The 25,481-nt window shown below is 35.0% G+C and overlaps 2 protein-coding genes across 11 annotated transcripts in view; one reads left to right on the top strand and one right to left on the bottom strand.

The window, feature by feature from the left end:
• Positions 1-10,253, top strand: part of cracr2aa (calcium release activated channel regulator 2Aa) — a 67,633-nt gene extending 57,380 nt beyond the window's left edge. For all 3 annotated transcript variants that reach the window (XM_088646994.1, XM_088646993.1, XM_088646992.1), the window contains 4 exons: positions 49-163; positions 2,753-2,854; positions 4,897-4,973; positions 7,973-10,253. In XM_088646994.1, coding sequence (XP_088503120.1) covers positions 49-163; positions 2,753-2,854; positions 4,897-4,973; positions 7,973-8,066 — 388 coding nt within the window. In that variant the 3' untranslated portion in view covers positions 8,067-10,253. The remainder of the gene's footprint in view (positions 1-48; positions 164-2,752; positions 2,855-4,896; positions 4,974-7,972) is intronic.
• Positions 10,254-12,360: 2,107 nt separating this feature from the next.
• The window catches only part of LOC148654573 (protein arginine N-methyltransferase 8-B), a 62,043-nt gene continuing 48,922 nt past the window's right edge, over positions 12,361-25,481 (bottom strand). For all 8 annotated transcript variants that reach the window (XM_088646995.1, XM_088646997.1, XM_088646996.1 and 5 more), the window contains 2 exons: positions 15,404-15,525; positions 12,361-14,365 (listed from right to left, as the gene is read on the bottom strand). In XM_088646995.1, coding sequence (XP_088503121.1) covers positions 14,282-14,365; positions 15,404-15,525 — 206 coding nt within the window. In that variant the 3' untranslated portion in view covers positions 12,361-14,281. The remainder of the gene's footprint in view (positions 14,366-15,403; positions 15,526-25,481) is intronic.

The raw sequence follows: 25,481 nt of genomic DNA on the forward strand, positions 1-25,481 counted from the left end.
GGTGTAATTCTGTGAATGTACAATAATAATAATAAACTGTTTCTGCAGGTATCGCAGTATTACAAAGCAGTTTTTCCGAAAGGCGGATGGAGTAATAGTGATGTATGACATCACCGTAGAACAGACGTTTACATCAGTACGGCAATGGCTGACAAGTGTCCATGTAAGTTTTATATCTGGATGCAGGTGTTTTCAGACCCTTGCATAGTTTTCACATTTTGTTGCTCTAAAGTTAATTATAATTCATTTTATAATTAATATGAAAGATGAGTGTAAAATTTTCTTTGCACTCTTAATGTTGCATACAGTAAGTGTTCAAACCCCCCTTTGCAGTGACAAACCTAAATTAAGTTGTGTGCACAAAATTACTTTAATAAGCCACACAATTAGTTGAGTAGGCTCTGTTTGTGTGAAATATTTTCTCCACTAGTTCTCGTGATTTCAGAAAAAAAGAATCTCTGAGGTTGCTTAATTAGGAATTGAATTTCAAGCAAAGTCTCAAACATGCAGACTGAGGAGTTTTCAAAGAAGGATTAAAAGCATTAGATTACACTTTCTTTTAATGAAAATGTATTATTTAGATGTCTGTTTCATGGTTGTATTACCTTGATATTCTACATTTCCTTGATTAGTAGTATGCACTGTAGTTTTATTTTTTTAATTTAGAGGAGGGAGTTACAGTAGATGTTAAGGTTTCCACCAAAAGCTGAGACATTCAAAGTTGTTGCATTAACTGTATACTCAAATCTCATGTACAGAAGAATGGAGTTCTCTACTTCTATATTATATGGCATATTAGCTCGTCTTCTTTAAGTGTTGGAGCTTGTTCAGCAGGCTGATTATGGGCTCAGATCTCAAACATGGAGGACATTTACAGTATCATAAGTACTACATTTTCTACAGTCTAGCTCAATAAGTTCAATTTCAGGTGTCAGTCCGTTCTCATGTTCTTATTCTTCAGTGTACCCTGCCAACACCATAGGGCAGTAGTTCTGAAATCCTAGTCCAGATGGGCTTCAGAGTACATCCAACAACACAACTTACAGAAGCAGCCTCCCTTTTCTTATATAGGGATCCAATCTCATTACTGACCAAGTTACAGTATATACTGTAGCAATTCATGGCCTGGCACATAATTATTTAGGCAGTTATCTTCTCACCTTTCTAGAGATGCTTTATAGTCTATTGTGGTTAAGCATCTGAGCATTCCTTAAGTACATATGAAAAAGGGACATTTTGTTGCAATGCCCTTAAATGTTATGACATAATTATATATACAGTATACAGGTGGGTAGCTGCGTCAGCATGCGTAGGTTGCAAAGGAACAAGTAATAGGTTTATTCCATGCTGAAAAAAAGAAGAAAGAGAACACAACGTTTTGGCCGTGGAGCCTTCTTCAGGTGTGAGAGAGACAAGGCAGTAGGCAAAGGTAAAGTAGCGGGAGAACAAAGGCTGGGAGGGAGGAGGAGTGAGAGGCGGGAGCAGGGGACAGAAAGAGAGGCCAATCAAGAGGTGTGAAGTCAGAATAGGTGTAGAGAGGTGTGAAATGAAACTTCCAATGAATGGAGAAAATTTAAAAGAAGAGTAGTCTGTCATTAAAACTCTTACTTGTTCCTATACAGTATACAGTATATCTTATGATTGATGTAATTGTGAAGAAATTCCTGGCAGTGCTTATATGGTCAGAGTAAACCATATACAGTTCTTTTGGAGTTGAGAATATCAATATTTTATAGCTCCTTTATTTAAAGTATTTTAACTTTTTCTTATATCTGTTGGTTCACGTCACTCAGTCAAAAAGATACCTTTAAAATGTTGTAAACCCCAGCTCTAAAATCTTTGGTGATGTAAGACACCTGGCACAGCTTTATGTCCAGCAGGTCCTGAGAAAGGGCTGTGCTGTCATTGAAGATCCATCTCATATCCTTCATCAGGCTTTTAAATTTGTGCCTACAGGAATATGTTTTTTGTCCATAGTGCAAGAGAAATAAAATAATTTAGATTTGTTCCAGAGGCTGTCAGGCTCACAAACAATGAATGTAAAGAAGTTTTATCAATGTAATGTCTATTGCATAGATTCCCCTCTAACAAAGTGCATGTACTTTAATACCTTTTTAAATATTACACACTGTTACTTTCATAATCATTTTTATGGAGATACAGTATCTTATACGTTGTTTTTTCTTAGTAATGTTTTATTTGTTAAATGTTATAAAACGGCTTAAATTTCCCCCCTTGTAGATGGATAAAGTATTTGGAATTGAATTGACTATAGTATACAGCATATAGTATGTATTATATGTAATTTTAAAATATGAATGTTTGTTTTTCTTTTTATAGCTTCTGATTGAATCAGTTATTTTGTGAGGTGGTTTTTTTAGAAATATTAGAATATTTTTAAAAATGTATTTGTGGTGCTGTAATCTACTGTATGTTATGCCCTAATGTGAATTCTTTAGTTAATATATGAAAGACATACATTACAATACTCTCATATTGCAATGTGGAAGTGAACACCAAGTAACCTTTTTCAGAACAATGTTTTCTTTCAAGCTTCTAAAAGTGTATTTTAATTTTAAACATGATGTATGACTCACATGTACTTCTAAACTAACGACATACAAGCCTTTGAAGGATGAAATTTTTTTTTTTTCCCCAATGTGAATGTCTGCCATCAACCTGTATGACTGTGTGCCATAATGATGTAAGCTAATGGACTGTATTGGGATTTTTGTGTTTTTTTTCTTTACAGGAAGGAGCAGGAGATGATATTCCTATCATGTTGCTTGGGAACAAAACCGATAGGGAGGCCAGAAGAGAAGTTCAGTTTAAAGTAGGCGAGAAATTAGCCAAGGTTTGTGTCATGCATTCTGCTTTTGCTCATTATTATTGTCAGTATGGTAAATCACACCAGCAAATGAACTGAGCTGTTTTTGTTTAAAAAAAAAATTCAGTGGCCTCTATTAAGGAAAGTGCACTTTTGGTCCACATTATCATTTTTTGTCTCCTTATGTTTCCATGGAGATTTATTTCTAACAGAACTCATCTGACCAATCCATCTACTATAGTTCATCTGCTCTAAAGTGCATGATTATTATCAAAGAAATTTAATATTTGTAATAATCTATGACTAGGACTTGTTTGGTGTCTTACAAGCAGTGAGGGAAAATGAAGAGTGAAGGAGTTGTCATTGTGTTCAATTCTTAGAGACTGCTGTAGCACAGAGAAGAGATATTTTTTATTTAGAAAAAGAGACCAATCCAAATATTGCCTATATGAAAACGGAAACTTAAAACTGGTAAGAAGAATAGAACTGATAAGCCAGAAGAACTTTTGTGAGTGCAGTAGAGCACTGTTATCTTACAGTACAACAGCTTTCAACATAACCTAATGCAAGTTGCATAAAAGTGTGTGCAGGGATTTACAAGGATTTTACAAGGATTTGGTTTGGTGCTCATGTAAAGTGTTTGGGTCACTTTACAGGGTAAAAAAAAATAAAATTAACAGAAATAAAGGTAGATATAAAAAGTGGAAAAAGAGAAAAAACAAACGCTAATTAAGTCTTACTAAACAGATACAGTACTGTATGTATTTAGTCTTGGTACCTGTACATACAGTAGCATATCTCATTACTCATTGTATGCACATACTCAAGTATTGCAGGGATTTGGTGTGTAGGGCTTTAAAAGTTAAAAGTTAAAATTTGAGCTGAATGCACTGAGTAATGGGGAGCCAGTGAAAACGTATCAGAATTGGGGTGATGTGCTCACAGAGCCTTCAGCATATTAGATGTTGAGCAGCTGAGTTCTGGACCATTTGAAGCTTGTTTAGGGATAGGTAGTCCAAAGTAAAGTTATTACAGTAATCCAGCCGAGATGCGATGAAGGCATGAATCGGGGTTTCTGCAGTCTCATCCAGAAAAGACTGGGCAATGTTTCTGAGGTAAAACATCTGAGACTTTACTGATGGCTTTTGTTTGAGCATCAAGTGGGACCTCCAGATTTATCATAGGGCATAATTTGGGATTACTGTTTCCAAGTTGTAGAGAATTTAATAAATGTGCTGTATCTTCTATGGGATTTATGCACATCACTTCATTTTTGTCGTATTGAAAAAGGTTGACATTTGAGCTCAATCAGGTCTGAATTTTGCTTACACAGTTTGATAGAATAGAGACATTACATGGAGGACCGGACGAGATATAGATGTAAAGCTGAATATTGTCAGTGTAAAAATTAAAGTGGACTTTGTTTTTGCCAATAAGACTGCCTAATGGAAGTATAACAGAATAGGTACTAGGATAGAGCCTTGGGTGACACTTGAAAAGAGTGGGATAATTTTGGACATAAAATTAATAGAAACAAATTGTCCTCAGTTTAACAAATAAGACACAAACCATTTCAAAGCCGTTCCATTCACACGAGGCAATCTAGCATAAAGTGATGATTCACTGTGGAATGCAGCAGTGAGATCTAATAGGACCGATGGGAAAGTAGTGCCAACGTTCGAGTTTAATAGAGACCAAGGCTGTCTCTGTACTTCAGGATGGTCTAAAACCAGATTGAAAATGCCCATAGACGTCAGCTGAGGACAAACAAGATTATTAATATATGTCGACTAGTATCTACAAGATCTTTGAAAGTAAGGGAAAAAGAGATAAGGATGGCAATTTGCATAATGAGAGGTATGCAAATAAGATTTTTGTAAAAGAGGAGTAATGGCAATTTTGAAACAATTGTGTGCATCAGAAAAGACATACACAGGTGAGAACGGTGAGCTGAGATGGGTGACTTTTGGTGATTAGATGGTAGGAGTGTAAGAAAATAGCAATGTTTGTTGATACCAAATTTGAAAGAAAAATTTGTTGTGAGCTTTGTAATTTTCTTTTTGCTTTAGGATTCCCAGTTGATCTTCTATGAGTGCAGCGCCTTCTCCGGTCACAATGTCACTGAGTCCATGCTTCATTTGGCAAAGTGAGTAAATGAATAAATGAGGGAGTAAATGCAGTGAATTGCTGCATTCTGAATATGTTGTATTTTAAGAACACAACTGGATAGATCAGCAAATACAGCATAATCCAATCCTATAAAACCAAAACATACATTAACCTTTCTGCATCGGGCAGGAAAACAGTATAAACATGAGCTTCCGATCCAAGGCTCGCTTCAACATAATCATGTCTCCTGTGGTCACTTGACATGCCCACCACTGTATCTTACAGTGTCCAAGATACAGTATTAATGTCAACACACCTTCACTGAAATGTTTTCACATATTGCATCAACTTTCGTTTGTTACTGTAATATGGTCGATGCTCGCTGATATTGATTTCATCACATATATTTGTGAGTCTACAGCAGTCCGTTTATTCTGTGCCTCTGGTCCTTTCTTGTCTTCCATTTGGTGCTATATCCAAATACATAAGAGCAGGGTTGCTTTTGCATTAAATTATGGTAAAGGTTTTTATAAGTCATATTTCCCTTTACTACTGTGAACTTGGCTTACGTAGTGAAACAAAGTGAGCACTCCCTTATTTGTGTTAAATAATCATTTTCATAAAATACTGTACAGTGCCTTGCAGAACTATTCAGAGCCTTGTGCAGTTTTCATTTGTTGCTTTAATATTGGTGTTGTGACCCTTTGGAGTGACAGTTATTACAGTTTTATTAATACATGGAAGGTACAGTACCCAGATGCTGCCTAGATCATGCTCCTTAGTGATACTGCAAACATGTGGAACGAGACTGTGGTCACATAAAACAAAATTGGAACGTTTTGGTCTAAAAGCAAAGTGTTACATCTGGAAGTGGAAATATGATGTTATAGGGACATGTAATGGTTAAATTGCAGAAAAGTAGAAAGAAGAAATGCAACATTTCAGGTTTTAAGCCTTCTTTAGGTTTCAGCAGCAACTAGGAAGCTTATCAAAATGGAAAGGAACATACAGTAGATGGGGAAAAAAGAACTGACAAAGCTGGTAGAGACTTATTCACAACATCTTGCAGCTGTAATTGCTGCAAAAGGTGCTATCACGAAATATTGAGCTCACAGGTCTGATACAATCAATATATTTCATATTTTTTTCTCTTCGTTTTTACTGGTATTTGCTGTAACTAATCGTACCCTTAGAAGTCTTTAGTTTGAATATTCAGGTTTAAAAAAATGTGTATGCATTATTTTGTAACTTTTCAGAATGGGCCCCCCTAGGGAGGGTCTGAATTCTTTTGCTAGGCACTGTACATTAAGTATGGCTTTATAAAATAGCTGGCAGGATTAAACAAATTAGTGCTTTGGTTGAAAGCATTCACCAAAAATGTAGTTGGTAGTCCTAATATATGTATGTTTTTGTGGGTAATACTGTATAATAAACTGTTTCTTTTTCTGCTGAATATTATAGTTGGAATGAAATCAGGCAAATAACTAAGGAAAAGTTAAAGATAACAGGGACAGGTAGGGATTCATATAGGGGAGTGGAAGCCCTTATCTTGTTCATTTTAGAATAACTGGTTTGACTGGGAAAATCGCATATTCAATTTCATTATTCTTCACATGAATGACAGTTATTATGCCAAAGCACAAGAAGTACAATTAGAGCAGAGGGAGAGCAGCACAGTGTGGGTAGAGAATTGATTTCTTTGGTAGGGGATCAGTGAAGCACTAAAATGTTTCTGTTACAGGCAGGCTTACTTTTAGAATATGAAGTGTGATTCCAGGTGAACAACTGCTGGTCTTGATTGATATTACAGGAGGAAAACTGCAAGCTCAGAAATATAAAGAATTTATATTTCTGAGCTTGCAGTATAGAAACTATATTACATAATATATTATAAAATTGCAGTATAGAAACTTTTTGTTCTAATGAAAGCTATTGTTTTAATTGATGTTACGTACTATGCAGTATTTGCGTGCTACGCTCCTAGTGTAAATCATCGTAACATTAATGTTATTTACTTTTTCTTGGTTTCACATCTTTTAATATGCGTGTGTTTTGAGAATGTGTGTCTTAACTAACCCCTCCAGTATATAAAGCTTTGAAACACCTGATGGCTCTGATCATCATGATAAATCTCACGTTTGTGATGTTCAGTTTTTAGGCTCTTTGCAGCTGTGTAGCATTAGTATTAGTTTCAACTGTCCTGTTCCAATCAGTCAGCTTTAAAAAAGTTATACAGAAGCTATATTGGTAGAAATAGGCCTAGTTGTTGTGGTGAATAATCATTAAAGCAAAAACGTCCTTTAGAACACATATGATATGGTACAGTACAGTATACAGCAAGTAAGCACTGAAAACATAAGTGATAAACCCTACTACTTTATTGAGGTTTGCCCTGGCAAGTTATGGTATTTACACTGCTTGTTTTACTTTTTAATATGCATTTTGCTGTACATTTCAATAAGTGGTAGCTAGAAAACCCGTAAAAATATTTGGTTCTTTATTATTTGTAAAATAAGGTACAGGTTTTCTAGTATTTTTCTGCCGTAGTACAAATACTTCCATCTACAGGTAATGAATGTTTTGTTTTATAAGTCTAATCTAGTAAGAATGATAAATGTATTTCTATGATTATATATTATTGTGTTTTTATTGATCTATAATATCAATAAATTGGCAAATTTAGCAGTAGCTCAGTTTTAAATCTAAAATCACATTTAGATTTAAGCGTGATTGATTTAAACTGGCATTGTCAGCCCTCAGATAATTAAACCCTCATATACTGTAATCATATATAATCAAACCTCATATAATTTAAAATTAGATTGATGTTGATGTACAGTAATGTCTGTCAGATATAGAGATGCCTGATGATACCACAATACAGTGGAAAAACAAACTGCTCTGTATGTAGAGGTGACATACTGTACAGTACAAGACCTTTTGTTTTTTTATATTAGCTATTATATTCCTTAGCTGCAGTTGATTTTGCTTAAAATGGAATTATGAGTTTGCCACAGACCACATTTTCTTTCACAGAGTTTTAAAAGAGCAAGAAGACAAGGAGAAAGAGAAGACAATTCAACTGGCAGATGAATCTTCAAAGAAAAAATCTTGCTGCTCACGACAGTAGAAAACTTTTTTTTTCTGTAAAGTAACACAAATGACAGTTGACTCGCATATCAAATGTTTTTTGTAACTTGATAAGCAACTTCTTGGAAAACACTTGCTATGTCTAATGCCAGTATTCATTATATTTTTTCACTTTTCAAACTATCACCTGATAATTTTAAAAGTCAATCTCCAGAAGTGCTGTTATCCATTGTGTTAAGAAACATCTGTTATATTTGATCTGAAAATCCAGCACTTAAGCTGAAGAAATCGACAGCACAGAGAAGTCTGCATTGAGATGGAATACAGTGCAATGAAAGTGTTATATCTACATTGTTCATTAATTTTAAAAATATATATTTAAACACAATATTAATGTGCATATAAATATATTTAATTACAGTACCCTTAAGTAATTTATTTAATGGTAGCCAATGCAAAACAAATGTAGTATATTTAGATATTAAAATGATTTTAGAAAATAAGGCCACAACTCTTGACTGGCCAAAATATTTTATATGTAATTTCATATACAGCAACTATAGAGATGTAGTATCTTCAAATTAATCAATTACCTTCTTTCAATTTTAAGAAAGCTTTTAAATGAGAACACAACTTCTTAATAAATGCTAAGTGTCAATCAATTCAGTGATAAATGTCAAATCTGTAGTTATACCAGACATGCTACTGTATATGTCCCAACACTTGCCCCTCAGTGATCAATACTAGATACATTTTGGTCAAGTTTTTGTTGCTGTGAAATTCACTGCAGTGTTATGCACAGACAGAATGTTTCAGGAAGCTGAAAGTACACTGCTCACCAAAAACCTAAGGTAGACTCATCATGATGCGATATCATCATCCTTATGAAATATGAGGCCTGAAAGTACAGGTATCTCATATCTGGGGAGGGTAATTCCATTATTTTAGAAGGAAAAAAGAAAATGAACAAATTAATTAGACTTATTTTGTAATTGTAACAGGGTATTTGTTGATATGTCTTCTTTCTAAGGGAAAATATGCTACAAAGAGCCTTAAAGAAAATGTTTAGAAAATATCAACTTCCTTTATGAATACAACAATTTATAGATGACAAATTGTATACTGTATAGAGTGTGCTTAAATTACTGTTAACTGTTTTTACACAATATAAGGTACAAGTCAACCAAGTAAATTCAGGTGACACTATTCATGTGACAGTTTCTCCTGTTCAGACCATCACTACTGCTCACATTATACAGTAGAATCATAATGGATGTTGTTGGGTCACTTCATAAAACAGCAGTCACAGGATGCTTAATGTGTATTAGGTATCCAAATAGCTACTGGGCTCACCATATACTTGTGTGTTTTTGTTTACAGTTTATTAAGAAGTCAAGTGTTCCTTTTTGTTACTTGCATGTTATTTAGAGTTAACTAATTGACCATCTGTTTCCTGTCTGTCTTCAAGAAATACTTATACTGTATATGTGGCATACAGCCTTGTCTGGAGCCATTTAATTTCGACTTCATGTAAAACACTAACATGCAACTGTAACAGTGATGGCATCCCCTTAACAAAGTCTAACTTTTTTTTAAATAGGAACCTATTTTTACGTTTTGCCAAATGACCACTTAGCCAGCAGTGTGCTGCACATCAGTTTTGAAATTCTGACATTGGATGATGCTCATTTTGCTATTAAAATGGAGACAAATTACCTAGAAAAAAATATTAAAGCCAGTTATTGTATCTTGGAGAACCTGGAAAGCCTAAGGAAAGGTATACAATATGTCACATTCTGTCCGTGCAAGAAATAGGTCAGAAGTGAAAAACAATAAGTATCTCATCATGTCATTATCTTCATTGCCTTTCTTTTGTAGTTGTTTTGTCCTATTTCTGACAAGTGACTCCTCATTTGAACTTATTTTCTTGGATGACCTGATGAAAACTGGCAGTGAAAATCTTTGTTGTTCTTGTTTAGTAACACTGTGAAAAGCAATTAGGGGGGTGTCTTTTCAGACATTTTCTGTGATATATGCTCAGTTTATATGACCTTTATACTGTATAACACTGCTGACATTAGTATCATTTTTTAAAATAATTTAGATTGGATTGTACCTCACTGTATTTGGATGTTATTGCTTATTTGGGTTTGTAAATAGGAACTGAGTGTTTTTGCATGCTTTCTTTATATTGTGTTAAAATAAATAATAAACAGATACATGAAAATTGCACTGTTTCATTTGGTTTAATCTAGAGTATACAGTATATGATAATGCAAAAGTAAAGCAATTACTACAAGAAATACGTTATGGTATAGATTCAAAAGATTAATTGTAGAATGTGTAGCTACGGACATGTTCTTTGTTGTACAGTAGATCATTTTTATTATGGTTTTAGTACCCAAATGATTCTTCCCTCCTCATCTTTCTTTATTTAAGTATACACTCTCAAACAATTGTTTGAATTTGTAATTCTGATACTATTAATAGAATAACTTTAGTCAAAGTCAGAGTGAGGTAAATTAATATCAAATCAGTGGCCATTAGCCACAAGGAAATCAAGCAATGGGGAGTATTTCTTTGGGAGCTGGAGTTCTTTGTTCTCAAGAACTGATTTTGGAATTGGAATATGATTATTTTTATGGCATAAAATATAAATGTATGTCAGTATGACAACATTAACCATGTTTCAGGACTGTGTTTGAAATGAGCGATATGTTAGAAATTAATATTAATTAATATATACATTTTGGACACTGTCTTATTGTTTCTATCTGAAATTCCCACCATTCAGAGATCCAGGGAAATACCTGGGCTTAAGACCTGATAAAGGAGAGCTGTTAACTTCTTCACATTGGGTGTTTTTGAAATATTATATTTGAAGCACTATGTTCACTCCAAAAAAGCAGGTTTCTTGATAATCATATACAAGTATTGGAACAAAATTATTTAACATTAAATTAACCTCATATTTGATTTTTCACTCTGCAAGAAGATATGTTTTGTAAGTGAATGTTTTGTTGATGATTCATAGAATTTTCCTTGCTTGAATGCATTATGAATGACTGGCTCAGACTAAAAAATAAAGCAAATCAGTTCCAATACATTAAAAAAATGAACGTGTTAATTTTGCTGGATTTTATTAAGTGACAGTATTTATTTTATATAGCTGAAGTAGGCAGCTGCGTCCACATGCATAGACTGCAAAGCATAAGTTTCTTCACACCTGAAGAAGGCTCCACAGCCAAAATGTTATGTCTATTTTAAATACTTCCTGTCGCAACTGTGACCTTTTTGCTGTGAGCTTTTGTTGTGTGTTTACAGTACATATAGGTAGTTAAGAGTTGTTGGAACTTTTTCTATGAAGAAGAGTCTCAAAGAAGAGTCTTAGACTGACCATTAAGATTCCAGTATTCTCCATATTTTGTTTTACAGAAGATTGGGAATCATTGGGTTATAGATAAAGGTTTTCTTACTATGTATCTCTGAAAATCTCTGAAAGCTAATAGGTACATCTCAGAATACACTACAGTGTACCCAATGGACAATTTTGTGCATTTGTATGTGATCAAAGTTATAAAACAGTAGAATACAAATCGTTATGTTAAAATTTACTTGCATGACTCCATTCAAAGTTTTAGATGAATATATGAATACTGTACATGTCATTTACATTTTAAAAAGTCCTAATGTTCATTTTGAAATGTTGAAAATTCAAGGAATATGGACAATTGTGTTAAATTTAGTAACTTTTTTTTGTTAATGATGATTTACTATTTCCCAAATAGTAAATCATCATTAACTGATGATTATTCCAAAATGAAAAATAAGTTATCTTTAACAGAAAATAGGAAAACGATTCACCTGTTATTTTGAAGAGAGAGTTGCAATAGAATATACAGAGTATTAGTAGTAAGACTGCGCTAAAAAGTACGCTCCACTTCCTGAGACTGTAGTGCATTTTCTCTGTCTCAGGACTCCACCTAGTGGGAATTTAATGGAACAATAAACAGGCATTCTTCCGATTTGGTTATTTTTTATTTCTGATATAACTTAATCTCCAAATTTTAAATTAACAACATAATAAATAGCTCTTTTGTGATGCTGCTTTAGTCTGACAGATAAGTATCTGTCTTAAACGTATGTGTCTTTACAATTAAAAGAATTTATCTAGGCTTAAATCAACGAAGACCCTTTCTTATGACATATACTGTTGTACTTACCGATCTGTAAAACTGTCTCCTACGGTAGCTTAGATTGCTGCGTTCATGTATTTACAAGGAGAGGATGTAAATCAATTGTATGCTGTAGTTAAATCTTACAGAAACACCAGGTAAAGTTTAAAACATATAATTACTTTAATTTAAGTCACAACACACTGCAACGTTGCATGCTCTTACACTTCTGTTTTTGTACTCTTCTGATTTTTCTTTAATTATTATGGTACATAAAAGCTCGACACATTTAATTCCAAGTGAATTAACAATTGAAATGAACTTTGCAAGGAAAAAAATAAAATCTTGCCACATCAGGCATTCATTAAACCTTGAGGAAAAAAATACTGTATTGCTATTTCTTATATTTACACTACAAAGTGAAGAAATTACACCAGAAATAACTGTCCCATTCCAATGGAGGTAAAGATTTGTTTAATGCTGTACAAATGTCCTTGGCAATGACCATGCTGGAAAGAGGTGAGCAGGAAAGCAACGCTGTTGTTATCAGTCTCCATGGTGTGATCACTGCAGAAAAAGTAATCATGTTCCAAAATTGCATAAAGCACTTCAATGGAGGGGTGTTTTTTTCATTGTATGTGTTAGGTTACTTGCAGAGAACACTACAGTCCTTACATTTCTAGAACCACTGAATTGCTCGTTGTTGTTTTTACATAAAAGTTAGTTCCTTCAGCATTGTGACTGGAACGCAGCTGTTTGAATGGAGCTTGACTTTTGTATACCATGTAACATTGGGAGATCAGGTTAAGTTCAATGTCACCAGTTAAGCTTAATGTCACTATACGGACAACCAAGAATCACCACAGTCAACAGGATCAAACATCTCATTCTAAAACACGCTGACATGTTGATGATCACAGTGTAACAGATGTAGAGTCAGTGGTGCATTTGTTACAGCTTCCTGTAGCCAATCTGAGGCCTTTCAGCCTGCAGCTAGACCTTTCATCCTCAAGAATGGTCTCACAAAATGTGAGTTTTTACCCCCAAAAAATCACCATCCATGATTCAGACTATTTCATTAATGTATTCAATACTAAACAATTACTATAATGATGCATTAGAGAACACTACAGTCAAAAATGAAATATACTTTAAATTTAGCCTATTTTGTTTTTCATGCTTTATCACATTTTTTTCATTAAACACAAATTCTCAATGAATCCAGAAAATCTCTTGAATCTAAACCTATATGTATGTATACCCCTAACATATTTTATTGATAAATCACAATATTTCTCCTCTCAGAAATTCTAGATAACAAAAACAGGAAAGAATTCACATGCATATATTCACTAATAATGAAGCACTGGTACTAAATCATAATCTATCCCTAAGAAAATATTTAGAAAGTATATTACTGGAACACTGGTAGAAAAATATGGTTTACTAATTGGAATTAAACCAGTAACAGTTGAAATTCTTGTACCCAGCAATTAATCAAGTACCAGCACTGGTTTTTACAGCATGATACTCTATACCGTATGAACAGGGAACTTTAAACACATACTGTACTGTCACTTTTCACTAACGTTTCACAAACAACCAGGGTATGAGAGTACTGTAAATTACTGGAAGCTTTTTATATATATATATTTATATAAGTGCAAAAGAAGTTGTATTTCTCCCAAGCCCTGATTATTCTGGAACTTGTGAAAGTGGAAGATCTATATCCACCTATGCACCCTTGAAATCAAAATCAATATACAATCATTTTATTCTTCTCACTTAATGAAACAACAAAAACAACATTCGTAAGTTACTACATTCAAAGTCACTTTCTGAACAGTCAGATGAGTGCAAAATGTCAGCTTCAAAGGACAAGTCTGGCTACTTTTTTATTCTTTTTTTGTGGTGCCTGATGTTGATGGCAGCAAAACAGAGTACAATCCTCTTCCAACTGGCTCATTGCTTTCCCACAGTCACCACTTCGAAGCCACTGAAGTACTGTTCCTTCTTTTTCTTCAGCAAGAGTAGAGAGAGCACCTATGAAATACTGCTGACTGTATCTTCCCCTGAATGTTTAACGCATCTTATAATCATGAGATATTGCAGCTTCACAAAGCTGGCCTTTGAAGTCCAGCTCAACAGTGAAATCCAAATCACGCTGTAAAAAAAGAGAGAGAGATGCTTATGGAAGAGAAAACCATTCAGTCTCGCATAAATTCTGCCAAGCCTATCCATGCAAGTCTGACACATCCTTACTGTGATTGAAGTGAGATTCACCAAACCTGGCCTACATTGTATCTAGGACTTCATTCCAGGTGAGCTTTACCTTTCAGCACATGTGATAATTAAAAAATCTTAAAATGTAAAAATGTGTTAAATTAAACAAATCATTTAGCAAGAGCTCTGATGCAACTGAAGAAAATAAGTCCCAAGCATCAGGTTTGAGAAGCCTGGAATTAACAACTTAACAATTTCCATCAGGACAATCATAAAGCTGCATTTAAACAAGAATAAGATGGAACCTATCCATTAGACCTGTAACAGTAAGGAAAGTTTATTTGGACATCAAGTACAGGATTTGACATCAGAAACGAATAAGTGCTTTTACAATCCAGGCATACAGGGGTTGCAGCAATCCCCATTTGAAGAGCTAAATAACCACCTTTCAACAGTCATGAAAGATTTCATATGAAGATTAAGCATTTCAATCTGACCAAGAGGTTTACTGATAGAGTATTAGAAGAAATGTATAAGAGACACGTCTCTACAGCTACATGGCAATCGTTTACATTTTTTGTGCCAAATTTTGGTGGGGATTCTAATTAAAGATTAGATGTAATCATGTACAGGAAGGCTGTAGGGAGCTTTCTGCAGAACGGCAAACAAGTATGTGAGCAAGTCTCTGTAAACCTTGTGGTATCCAGGTCAGGCAGAAGACACTTCATTTAACCCTTAATTGAACCAATAATTTTATTAATGTGAAATTGTTAATGGTTTTCAACTCTGCTTGTAGGAACTTGAAATCCCCTGATTTACTGATTGAATAACAGTGGAAATAGGTTATAGTTAAGCAAATGTATTAGTCCACTTGAGGGTTTATCGAGTAACTCGGAGCTCAGCTGGTTTAAAACATTGTGAGCAGCAGGTAGCAGTTGGAAGCCCTGGCTGTAAGTAGCAAAAGGAGCTTCAGACTCACTATGTTCTTCTCATTGGGTTTCATAGCGATGGTTCCATAGATTTCCTCCCCTCTCCGCACGGTCAGATAGTCCTCTAAATAAAAGACTGTCTGCTTCCAGTGTGTATATGGAGCATCAGGAGCTGTGGTACAAAAGCACAATGAAAAACATGACTCTCCATATGAAGAGAAAATAAAATCACAAACCATTTAATCTCTCACTTTTGAGGAAGAACATAATGGTACCTTATTTTCATTTTGTGAGTGTGATTCATGGTACTGTACATGTAATATATGTGTCAAATACACTCAACATCCCCTGTTAGAACTGGCATGATTTGAGGGATGATTTGAAATTCTCCAGGAAGACATTGGTATATAATAATAGTAAATCTATAATGTCAAAATGTTTTTTGTCACAAAAATAAGGTAGTACATTGTATTTTTTGCACAGGTTATATGGATACATATTTACATAAAATGATAATTGCTCGATGGCTTAGCATATAATGCAAGATAATGCAAATTATGCTTTTTTTGTGTTCTACAAATGGATACCAGATGAATATCCACCTGGATTGAAACTACTGTATTTAGCAGTTATTTTGCCATTCTTGCTTGTAGATGCATTGCAGCACTATATCATAATCTCATCTTTTCTGCCTTGTTTTGAGCTGAGTTTGCAACTGTGAACTTTTTAAGTAGACTACATGCAGGCGAGTACTTTAACCTTTACTTAGAAGAAAATATTTTTTGCAGAATCACGGTTGAGCTCAATAGTTTTGTCGCATTTGACATTTCTGAGCAGTCCTATTCCTTCGCCATCTAGGGACTAGAGCAAAAGCATCTACAGATTTTTTTTTCCATCATTAGAGATGTTATTAATAGAATGTAACTGAAATCATTCCACAGAATTAAGTTAAGAGTTACAATCACTGTCCAGCATAGTTTGAATGCCAATATTGTGTTGAACCCACAAGAGGGTTAAAAAATGTTAAGGCGTCAATAAAAGATTGAGAGCAGCCAAACACAAAAGGTCGTGGTTAGTAGAATATTGTGCACCCACGATTAATATTAGTTCTATACAGTGTGAATAAACAATTTGAGTTATTTCACAATATACTACTGTATATCTAAGTTGAGTCATTTTGATGGAAGACCTCTTCTCAAGGTCTACAGCAATCACTTAATTATTCTCTTGGAGAGAAACAACTTGGTTATTCTCTTGTAGGACCACTGGATGTTTTATCCAGGTCCGGAGAGGTTATTTGGTTATATTATTCATATTCCATATATAGGTTGAGGTACAAGTCTAGGGAAACCCTCTAAGGAGCCAGTTAGCCCCACTGGCAAAGAGTTCCACAGTGGTCAGCATGATCTCAGATGGACGTTAAGGTAGAGGTTAAGCCTCCTGAAGACCAGTACAGACAGATAGAACCAGTAGATACTGTAGGTTAACAGAACACAGTCATGTTACACAATGGGAAGGTTTGTGCACATCACCTAAGCTGGTCTTACTATAGCCCTCCTCAAAAAGAGGTTCTCAAGTTCAAGTTAATTTCCATATGTACCTGAGTACAATGAAATGCATGCTTGCGAGTTTTCCTCACATGACAGATGACATAACATTGACATAGACAATGATATAAAAAATGACATCACAATTCTTGGAGACAGGAACAGGGTAGCAGCTATAATTTTAACCAGCATTTAGACAGCAGCTGTGTGCAAAATTCAGCAGTGGCAGTATTTTGAGCTCAGTACACAGTTTAAGTAGTGGAAGTAATTTAAGTCCGGATAGCTGGTCTAGGTCCAAAATATTAAAACTTATGTTTGAAACTCTTTATCTAATGTTGAAAAGAGCATGTCAGTTGTACAAGATTATTCCAGAAACAGATTGTACGTATAAAGTTAACAATAATAACAGCTAACCAGATATAAAGTCAAATCAGTCAGGAGCTCCTCGCAAGATGTTGCCTCTCTCTGGCGCCATCTTGGTTACCTTGGTTCTCTATAGATAATATGCTTTCATTAGAGAATATAAGACAAATGTAAAAAAGGGGGTTTATGTACACAGGTTCTCCACCAACCGTCTTCAATCATCCACAGCATCAAATGTCCTGAAAGTCCTGATTTCTAATGTGCTGGAAACTACCAACCAATCTTGCTTTCACAAAATGTAAAGGTACAGTATTGAAAGTGATGATGGGATAATAACAATTAGAACAGTACACTTTGGGATAGATTACACCAATTTTGTGAATAAATTCCAAAAAACGTTTATCTAGGCTTGGGTAATGTGTATTTGTAAGTGGAATGCCACAGGCATCTGTTTTAGTTCCCCTGCTCTTCTTGAATTATATATGATAGCTTCTGAACTACATCCCACATCCCAGGGAAAGCTGTGTCAACTGTTTTTGGCTGTATGCTGCCATATTTCCACATACTGTACATCTGTGAACATGTAGTGGACTGATGTTAATATTTTAACTGCAACATATTGCTGGGTGTGGACAAATACACTGTTAGAGTGTTCTTTAATGATCTGGAAGAGAGATAGATCAAAAAAGTACAGAAAGTTTGGTTTGTGTTGTACATACTGTAATGTGAAATGTATCAAAATATTTATCGCCTGTTGATTCATTTAAAACAATCTTTTTTTGTAGTTTTGAAATTCAACCCCCACTAAAACATATTAGAACATTTCCAACGATAAAGAAATGCTAGTGGACTACCTGTATATCATTTCTCAATTAGTACCTCATTATTAGACTAATTTAATAATAATAATAATTGCTTACACTTATATAGCACTTTTCTGGACACTCCACTCAAAGCGCTTTACAGGTAATGGGGACTCCCCTCCACCACCACCAATGTGTAGCATCCACCTGGATGATGTGACGGCAGCCATAGTGCGCCAGAACGCTCACCACACATCAGCTATCATTGGGGAGGAGAGCAGAGTAATGTAGCCAATTCATAGAGGGGGATTATTAGGAGGCCATGACTGGTAAGGGCCAATTGGAAATTTGGCCAGGACACCGGGGTTACACCCCTACTCTTTTCGAGAAGCGCCCTGGGATTTTTAATGACCACAGAGAGTCAGGACCTCGGTTTTACATCTCATCCGAAGGACGGCGCCTGTTTACAGTATAGTGTCCCCATCACTATACTGGGGCATTAGGACCCACATGGACCACAGGGTGAGCGCCCCCTGCTGGCCCCACTAATACCTCTTCCAGCAGCAACCTTAGTTTTTCCCAGGAGGTCTCCCATCCAGGTACTGACCAGGCTCACACCTGCTTAGCTTCAGTGGGTTGCCAGTTGTGAGTTGCAGGGTGATATGGCTGCTGGCAGGGTGATATGTAGTATTCTGGTTACCGCAATTGCAAAGCAAGAACTACTGTACCATCAGGGTAATACTGAATTTGTACTTAATTACTACAACCTTAACACACATTGATGTAATATCTAAAGAAATAACTGCTTTGTTGTATTTTTATATAAACCATTATTAAACAGATATAATAATACTCTTTTAAGTACTTTTGAAACTTCTGCTTAATGCTTGATAAATGTATGTCTAAACGGTGTCTGCATGGTGAGTTTAGTCTTTAGTCTTTAACCTACGTGTTAATTGGATGAAATGCTCTTTCATTTTCAAGAACTCTGCTGATTGGTACTTTTAAGTGTTGGTTTAATTAACATTTTTCTATTTACCTTAACTCATATAAAATCAAAGTCCCAGGGTTAGGGGTAGTTTCATATTCTTGTGCATAACCTCCAGCTATGATTTCTTTGGCAATCTGTGACTCGACACCATGAGTAAAACCTGTATTTCTACAGCAAAAATGTGGACATTTGTTATTAAAATTACTGTATAGTGATGCATTATGATTTGTAAGATTATTTACTTCTTCTAATCTAATTTAAATTTAATTAAAATGCAACCACCTAATATTTTATTTGGATATTATTTTTACATTTTTGTTTTGCTAAACAACTCTATAATAACATCTTTTAATATCTAATATGTTGACAAAGGTTTGTAAACATGCTCCCAAGAAAAGTAATTCTCAGCTGTTTACTAAATCCTAAAGAATCAGCTAATCCCCAACCTTAAAGCTTCATCTTTTCTAGTTCTATTCCAAACCAGTATGTGTGAATGTCTTTGAATGTACACTACCAGCCTACTCTTCAATTTTCCAAGGATGTTTTTAGCCATTTTGCATGGTTTTCTTATATTGGGTCAACCGCCATTTTACAATCTGCTTTGAATCAAAACCTTTTTCCTACAGTATATTAACGGGAAGCTGTGCCTTACTGATCTACCTGTGCTCCAGGCCCTGCCTCTCTCACAGCATGTGAAACATACTGATCAATATCTACACAGCATAGACTGCTGAAGACATGATTGAATATCATGTAGTTATTGCCTTGTACTGTATATTTATGATTGAATATACAGTATATGCTACTGTTAGTATAAAGCTACTGCTTGGGGTACCAAAAAGATTGCAGGTGTTATAATTGGCAGTGAAATTGATATTTATATAAAGCATATGAGTAAGGGTGTAAATGTCTGTCCAAATTAAGCAGTGTTGTTGTATACAGTATATACATTATAGTACTGTTTCATTAGTTATAAATAATGTCACTAAATTTGAAATCTTTTGTAGTATTATGTTGATAAAAGTAAATTGTACTGTAAAATTATCTTCTCAGAGATATTATTGTAGAGGTATTTTATCATTTTACAGATGTTATTTTAGACTGTTGCAATACTCATCAATCTAGACACACAGAAACAAAAGTAGTTGGTTAGCCACCTGTGGTACAGTATGTTACATGCAGACGACACCTGCCGATTCATCAGCTACACAGTATTACATTACAAGAGCTAAACAAAAATATAATTATTTCCAGAATTATTTCCTTCATCCTCAGGTATTTGTTCTAACTTACTGCATAATTACAAATACAAGTTTCTTAATGTCAATAGATATTAGCATTATCTGCCAATACTCTGTCAGTTATTTACTTTCCACAAAACAAAAATTAAAATGCATGTAGATGGCACATTGTTTACACTATAATCATATACACTTATAATAAGTGAGGTAACCCTGAAGCACAAGCCAAAGGACAAAAGGGGACAGAAATAGAATTATTAGAAATAATTATTTACGCAAAGGATTGTGGGAGTATGGAATAAACTACTTAGCCACATTGCTGAAGTCCATACTCTGGTTTCTTTTAAGAAACAGATGGATGAGATGCTTGGATCAGTTTCAATCAAAGCATGAAAAAAGGAGGAGCATGTGTTGTAATTTGGTCTTAAAATAATCTACTCTTCCATTTCGTACCCTACCATACCTGTGCCTGCAAATACTGTACACACAAGAAGCTAAGTATTTAATTAAGAACATCTGACAGAACATCAGCAGGAGGAACAGACAAGGTGAGCTTGAGATAGAAATCACCTTTGATCAGGCTTATCAACGATACTGATAAACTCTGATTGTGTCCTTGGCTTTGTTTTTATTATCTCATTGTGTTCTGAATTCACAGACTTTCTTCAAGGACTCTCTTTGCACAGACAGCAGTTGCTATACCTCTGAAAAATGCAGCTGTTCTTTCGGAAGTCATTATTAGGATCGGTGGGTCATTTGGCAGCTACTGCATCTTTCATTTCCAGTCTTATCAATGTAGTAAAATTATGTGACTCTGATGATGAATGCAGCACTCTGATCCTGTTCCTCAACCGCAATTCTGTTGTTCTCTTTCAAATATAAATCAGGCCAATATCATGATAAAAGATCTGTAATACTTGACAAAGATCCTTTTAACCTCTTCTTGTTATCATCAGTACCTGTTTTGGAAATCTTCTGACATTCCAGTTTTGCTTAATGTTTTCATTTTCTAAAGAATGAACTTACTACTAAAATAGTAACAAAACATAAACCACAGAATTATTTTTATGAAAATAATTATAACAAATTACAATCATCACTAATTAATTAATTATTATAATATTAATTATAAACTAATGTTTTCCATTTGCTGTTTTGTTTATTCAGCATAATATTACAACGTTTTCTGATCTGGAACTGAACTTCTAAAGAGGGAAAAGAGTTCAGTCCTTAAAATATTTTTGGTGGAAGTAAAATATGGTGTAGCTGCCTGAAAACCCACCAACTTCTTGAGCTCAATTCTGTATTCTTTGGCAAGTCCTGCAATATTTCACAGGAAAAAGACAACAAAATATCCAGAACTAAAAGAAAACATCTGAGCATTGTAATAGAAGCCAAAGTGCCAAATTACAATTTTGTGCAATATAAATATCCAGTATTTTACATATGAATTGTATATACTGGTAGATCCTTTTAAAGACTCTTTTCACAATAGTTTTCTTTAAATATTATGAGAATGTTAGCTTTTGACCTTTAGTTCACTGTATAATCCTTATTTTGCATATGTTATGGGAATACAAATACTTTTGCCTTTAACTGAACAGCTTATAGGCTGAACATGTTATTTGTTACTCATGGAAGGTTGTGTATTCAGTTATGTTCCTGGCCATTCTCATTCAAACACAAAGTAAATGTCATTGTGTCTTTCAGGCATATTGTCTCTAGAAGGCAGAGACAGTCAATCAGAGCATCCCTGTTTTGTGATCTCTATCTGCCGTTTTGGTGTGATTGACAGTATTTAATCTATAAACCGACTTTAAGAGGGACAGCAGTGCCCACAAGCTCTTTTCCGTAATAAGAACAACAATGCGTGACTAGAAATGGTAAAATTCTGTCACATTCTTAAAGTAGGATATTGTTGCAAAAGTGACACACTTTCACAAAAAGTGACTATTTAATTGTATGTTGTGCTTATACTAAAATGGCTGGCAGTTCATTATTTAATTCCTATTGGTTATTGCTTATTATAACAATATTTTTTTTGCTCTTCTTGCATTAATTGCTTATTATTTAAGCCCTACTGGAATACTGTGCAGAGGTTGTCAGGGATCTGGACTTTAGACCAGAGAGTTGTGGGATAGGATTGGATAGAGTGTGGTTCTACAATTGTAGCCTTGAACAAGATATTTCACTCAAACTACTGTAGTAAAAGCCCCGTTATATAACCAGATACTTTACAGGGTCATCATTTTTCAAACAATTTTCAACTGACTTATCTGCATTAATCAATGATTAAATTTAAATTAACAAAAATGAGAACACCACCCTGAATTATTTAAAATAAACCAAATCTTATAGATTAGCTTAGGCAAAATATTCATGCAAGGGAGTGTATGAAAAGTAAACACCATTTTCCAAATAAAATATGTCAGTGAATGTTTACAGGTACTTTCCCCCAGTTATTCTCATGAAATTGTTGCCTCTGTAGTGCTATTTTGTAAATCACAAGATCAATTAGTAATTTCAAATACCATAACCATATGTTGTATGATCTCCATCTAACCGGGACTGTATACAGCCAATGGGTAAATATAAATCATTTTTATATACGTTTTAATAAAAAATTACAAACAGGTGTGTAACACAATAAAGGCAATTTATGTTCAAACTAATAGTCTCATCTAGACTTAGCACAATTTTAGGTGTGCACTCTATGATTTTCTCAAACATTATCTCCTCATTCTAAGGCAATGTGTTGTTGAATAAGCATATACTGTACCATCAGAATGCAAAACCAATATATCTCACATATCATTATATACAAATATCAATATAATACATGTGATATTAATCCTATTCAATTGTTGACAATTTTGTATTCTAAACCATAAGTGGGTCTATGACATTTGGCTGTTTTGTAAACTGTAGAAAAATCTGGCTTGAGTGGTTTGACGAAACTGAAGTTGTTCAGTAGTTCAAACGGTTAAAAGCACCCAGACCAGTGTTCCCTCTAAGCGGTGCACATGTGTGCGCGCACACAGGGTATGAAATCAGCCCACATAGGAAATTAAACTGCGGACAAAAAATTTAATTTCAGAAAAATATGATAATAATAAAACAAACAACTGAAAAATGCTAAATTGACCACAAGATTGGCTGCAAGAGGCCCAGCTTGGCTGTGTGCATTATTACTACCCCATAATCGATATCTATGTTCTTGTAGTCTCATACCTCACTGCTAGTCCTCGCTTGACACTCAGTCTCAATGACTTGGCTTGTCCCAGTCTTTTGGATCTCTATGCTTCTATGTGAATGACTATACTGTATTAAGAAAAAATAATTTCAGGTTTACAATTTTACATTTATTCAATTTAGTGCGCACAAGTTTTTGTCACTGGGGAAAAACCTTGCACAATTTGAAATTTGTTGGCACAAAGGCCATTAAAAATTAGAGGGAACATTGACCCAGACTCACATCCTTGTCACTGGCCTGTCCAAGTCCTAACATGAATCAAGTACATGATTTGTAATGATAAAGTTTGAAAATTGCAACCACACCTAACAAACCTCTCAGAACTGCAGCAATTTAAGGTGTTTCACATGATTTCATGAGGTCCAACACTTCATTAGTACAGCTCCCAACAAAACCTACATCATGTAGGAAGATTCAAAGCAAATCTGGGATAGGGTCATTTAAAAGCACCAATCAGGGCAGGGGTATAAAAAAATTACAAAGCACTGAATATCCTCCAAAGCACAGTAAAGTCCATTATAAAGAAACAGAGAATATATGGCACAACTGTGAAACTGTACAGAAGTGGGCATCCTCCAAAACTGAGTATCCAGGTGATCCAGGTGACCCAGGTATCCACGTGATCCAGGTATCACGGAGGCCACCTGAAGGCCCAGACGGCTCTAGAGAAATTACAGTCTTCCACGGCTGATGGGAAGGGTTTATAAAAAACATTCTTTAAATCTAGTTTGCCTACATTTTTGGGAGGCAAAATCACCAATTACTGTACATCTTCATACAATAGTAGTAGACCCCCTGAGTGACTGATGCTCATCATGGCCGGCCCACTGAGATGGCCTCGCACTGTTCCTGCCACTGTCCCTGGGAGAGTGACTGCAATCCGAAGGCCTACAGGTAAGGTTTACAATACCCCCCATGTAATGAAATACAGGAGAAACCGCAAGGAAAAAATGTGTTTTAATGCCAATTACATATAATCTCAGAACAGTCTTTTGAACTGTACATTTGCTTTCTCACTTTTGTCTGGGTAGCACTGATTTTCTAGCAGCATGACCCACACGGCTTGTGTACAACTATGGGAAATGTGACTTAAATTCGAGTGAAACCCATCAAGTAGGCTACGTGTCTGGCTTGTCTACCGTTGCTAGTTGGATCAAAACCAAATGAAATACAAATGTATTACTATAGTGAATTGATTTGGTGTACTTCTGTTTTGAGATTGCTTATCCTGCTTTTCTTTTCTGCTCTTCAGAAACATATTACATGCTCCATTATGACTGGTCATTGTTTTGACTGGGCTTCCATTAGGATGATCCACAGCAGCAACAAAAAGAGCCGCCATAGGGAATTTTTCCTACACGTTTGAACATGCTGATAAAAAAAACATGTTGCACATTGAGGGGACTCCCTGGTGGCCTTGGGGCCCTAGGCAGTCGCCTAGTTCAGTGCCAGCCCTGATGGCCTGGGTGCCTCACTAATCTGGGCTTCACAAGAGAGGTTGAAAAAAACTCCCTTTATGAATGATCAGTGCCCATAATCTCACATGGGGTTAAACTGTGTTTTAGCAGGTAAGGTTTCAGGGGTTAGTTGGTGATTGGGCTGGAAGCAGCCTGCATAGACTGATCTTCTGTTTGATGGAAAAGACAAGTTGGATTTCTCTACAGCTTGATATTTTGTTGGAAAATACAATCTACAATACAATTTTTCACATATTCAGATCCCCATATCCCACAATTTATTCCACAATTTCTGGAAAACCACTTCTGTTTCCAGTCGCGAAATGCAGCATTTTCTGGCTACATTTAAAAATACGTCTGGCTACAAGAGTTACCGTTGGAGCTCTATGTACTAATGCATACTAGGTATGTTTCATCATAACTGACAAAACAGCACTCTTAGACGTAGCTTTTTCCCTTTCCTTTTTGAACTG

Source organism: Lepisosteus platostomus, chromosome 9 (genome assembly GCF_059453375.1).
Source record: "Lepisosteus platostomus isolate fLepPlt1 chromosome 9, fLepPlt1.hap1, whole genome shotgun sequence".
Lineage (NCBI taxonomy): Eukaryota > Metazoa > Chordata > Actinopteri > Semionotiformes > Lepisosteidae > Lepisosteus > Lepisosteus platostomus.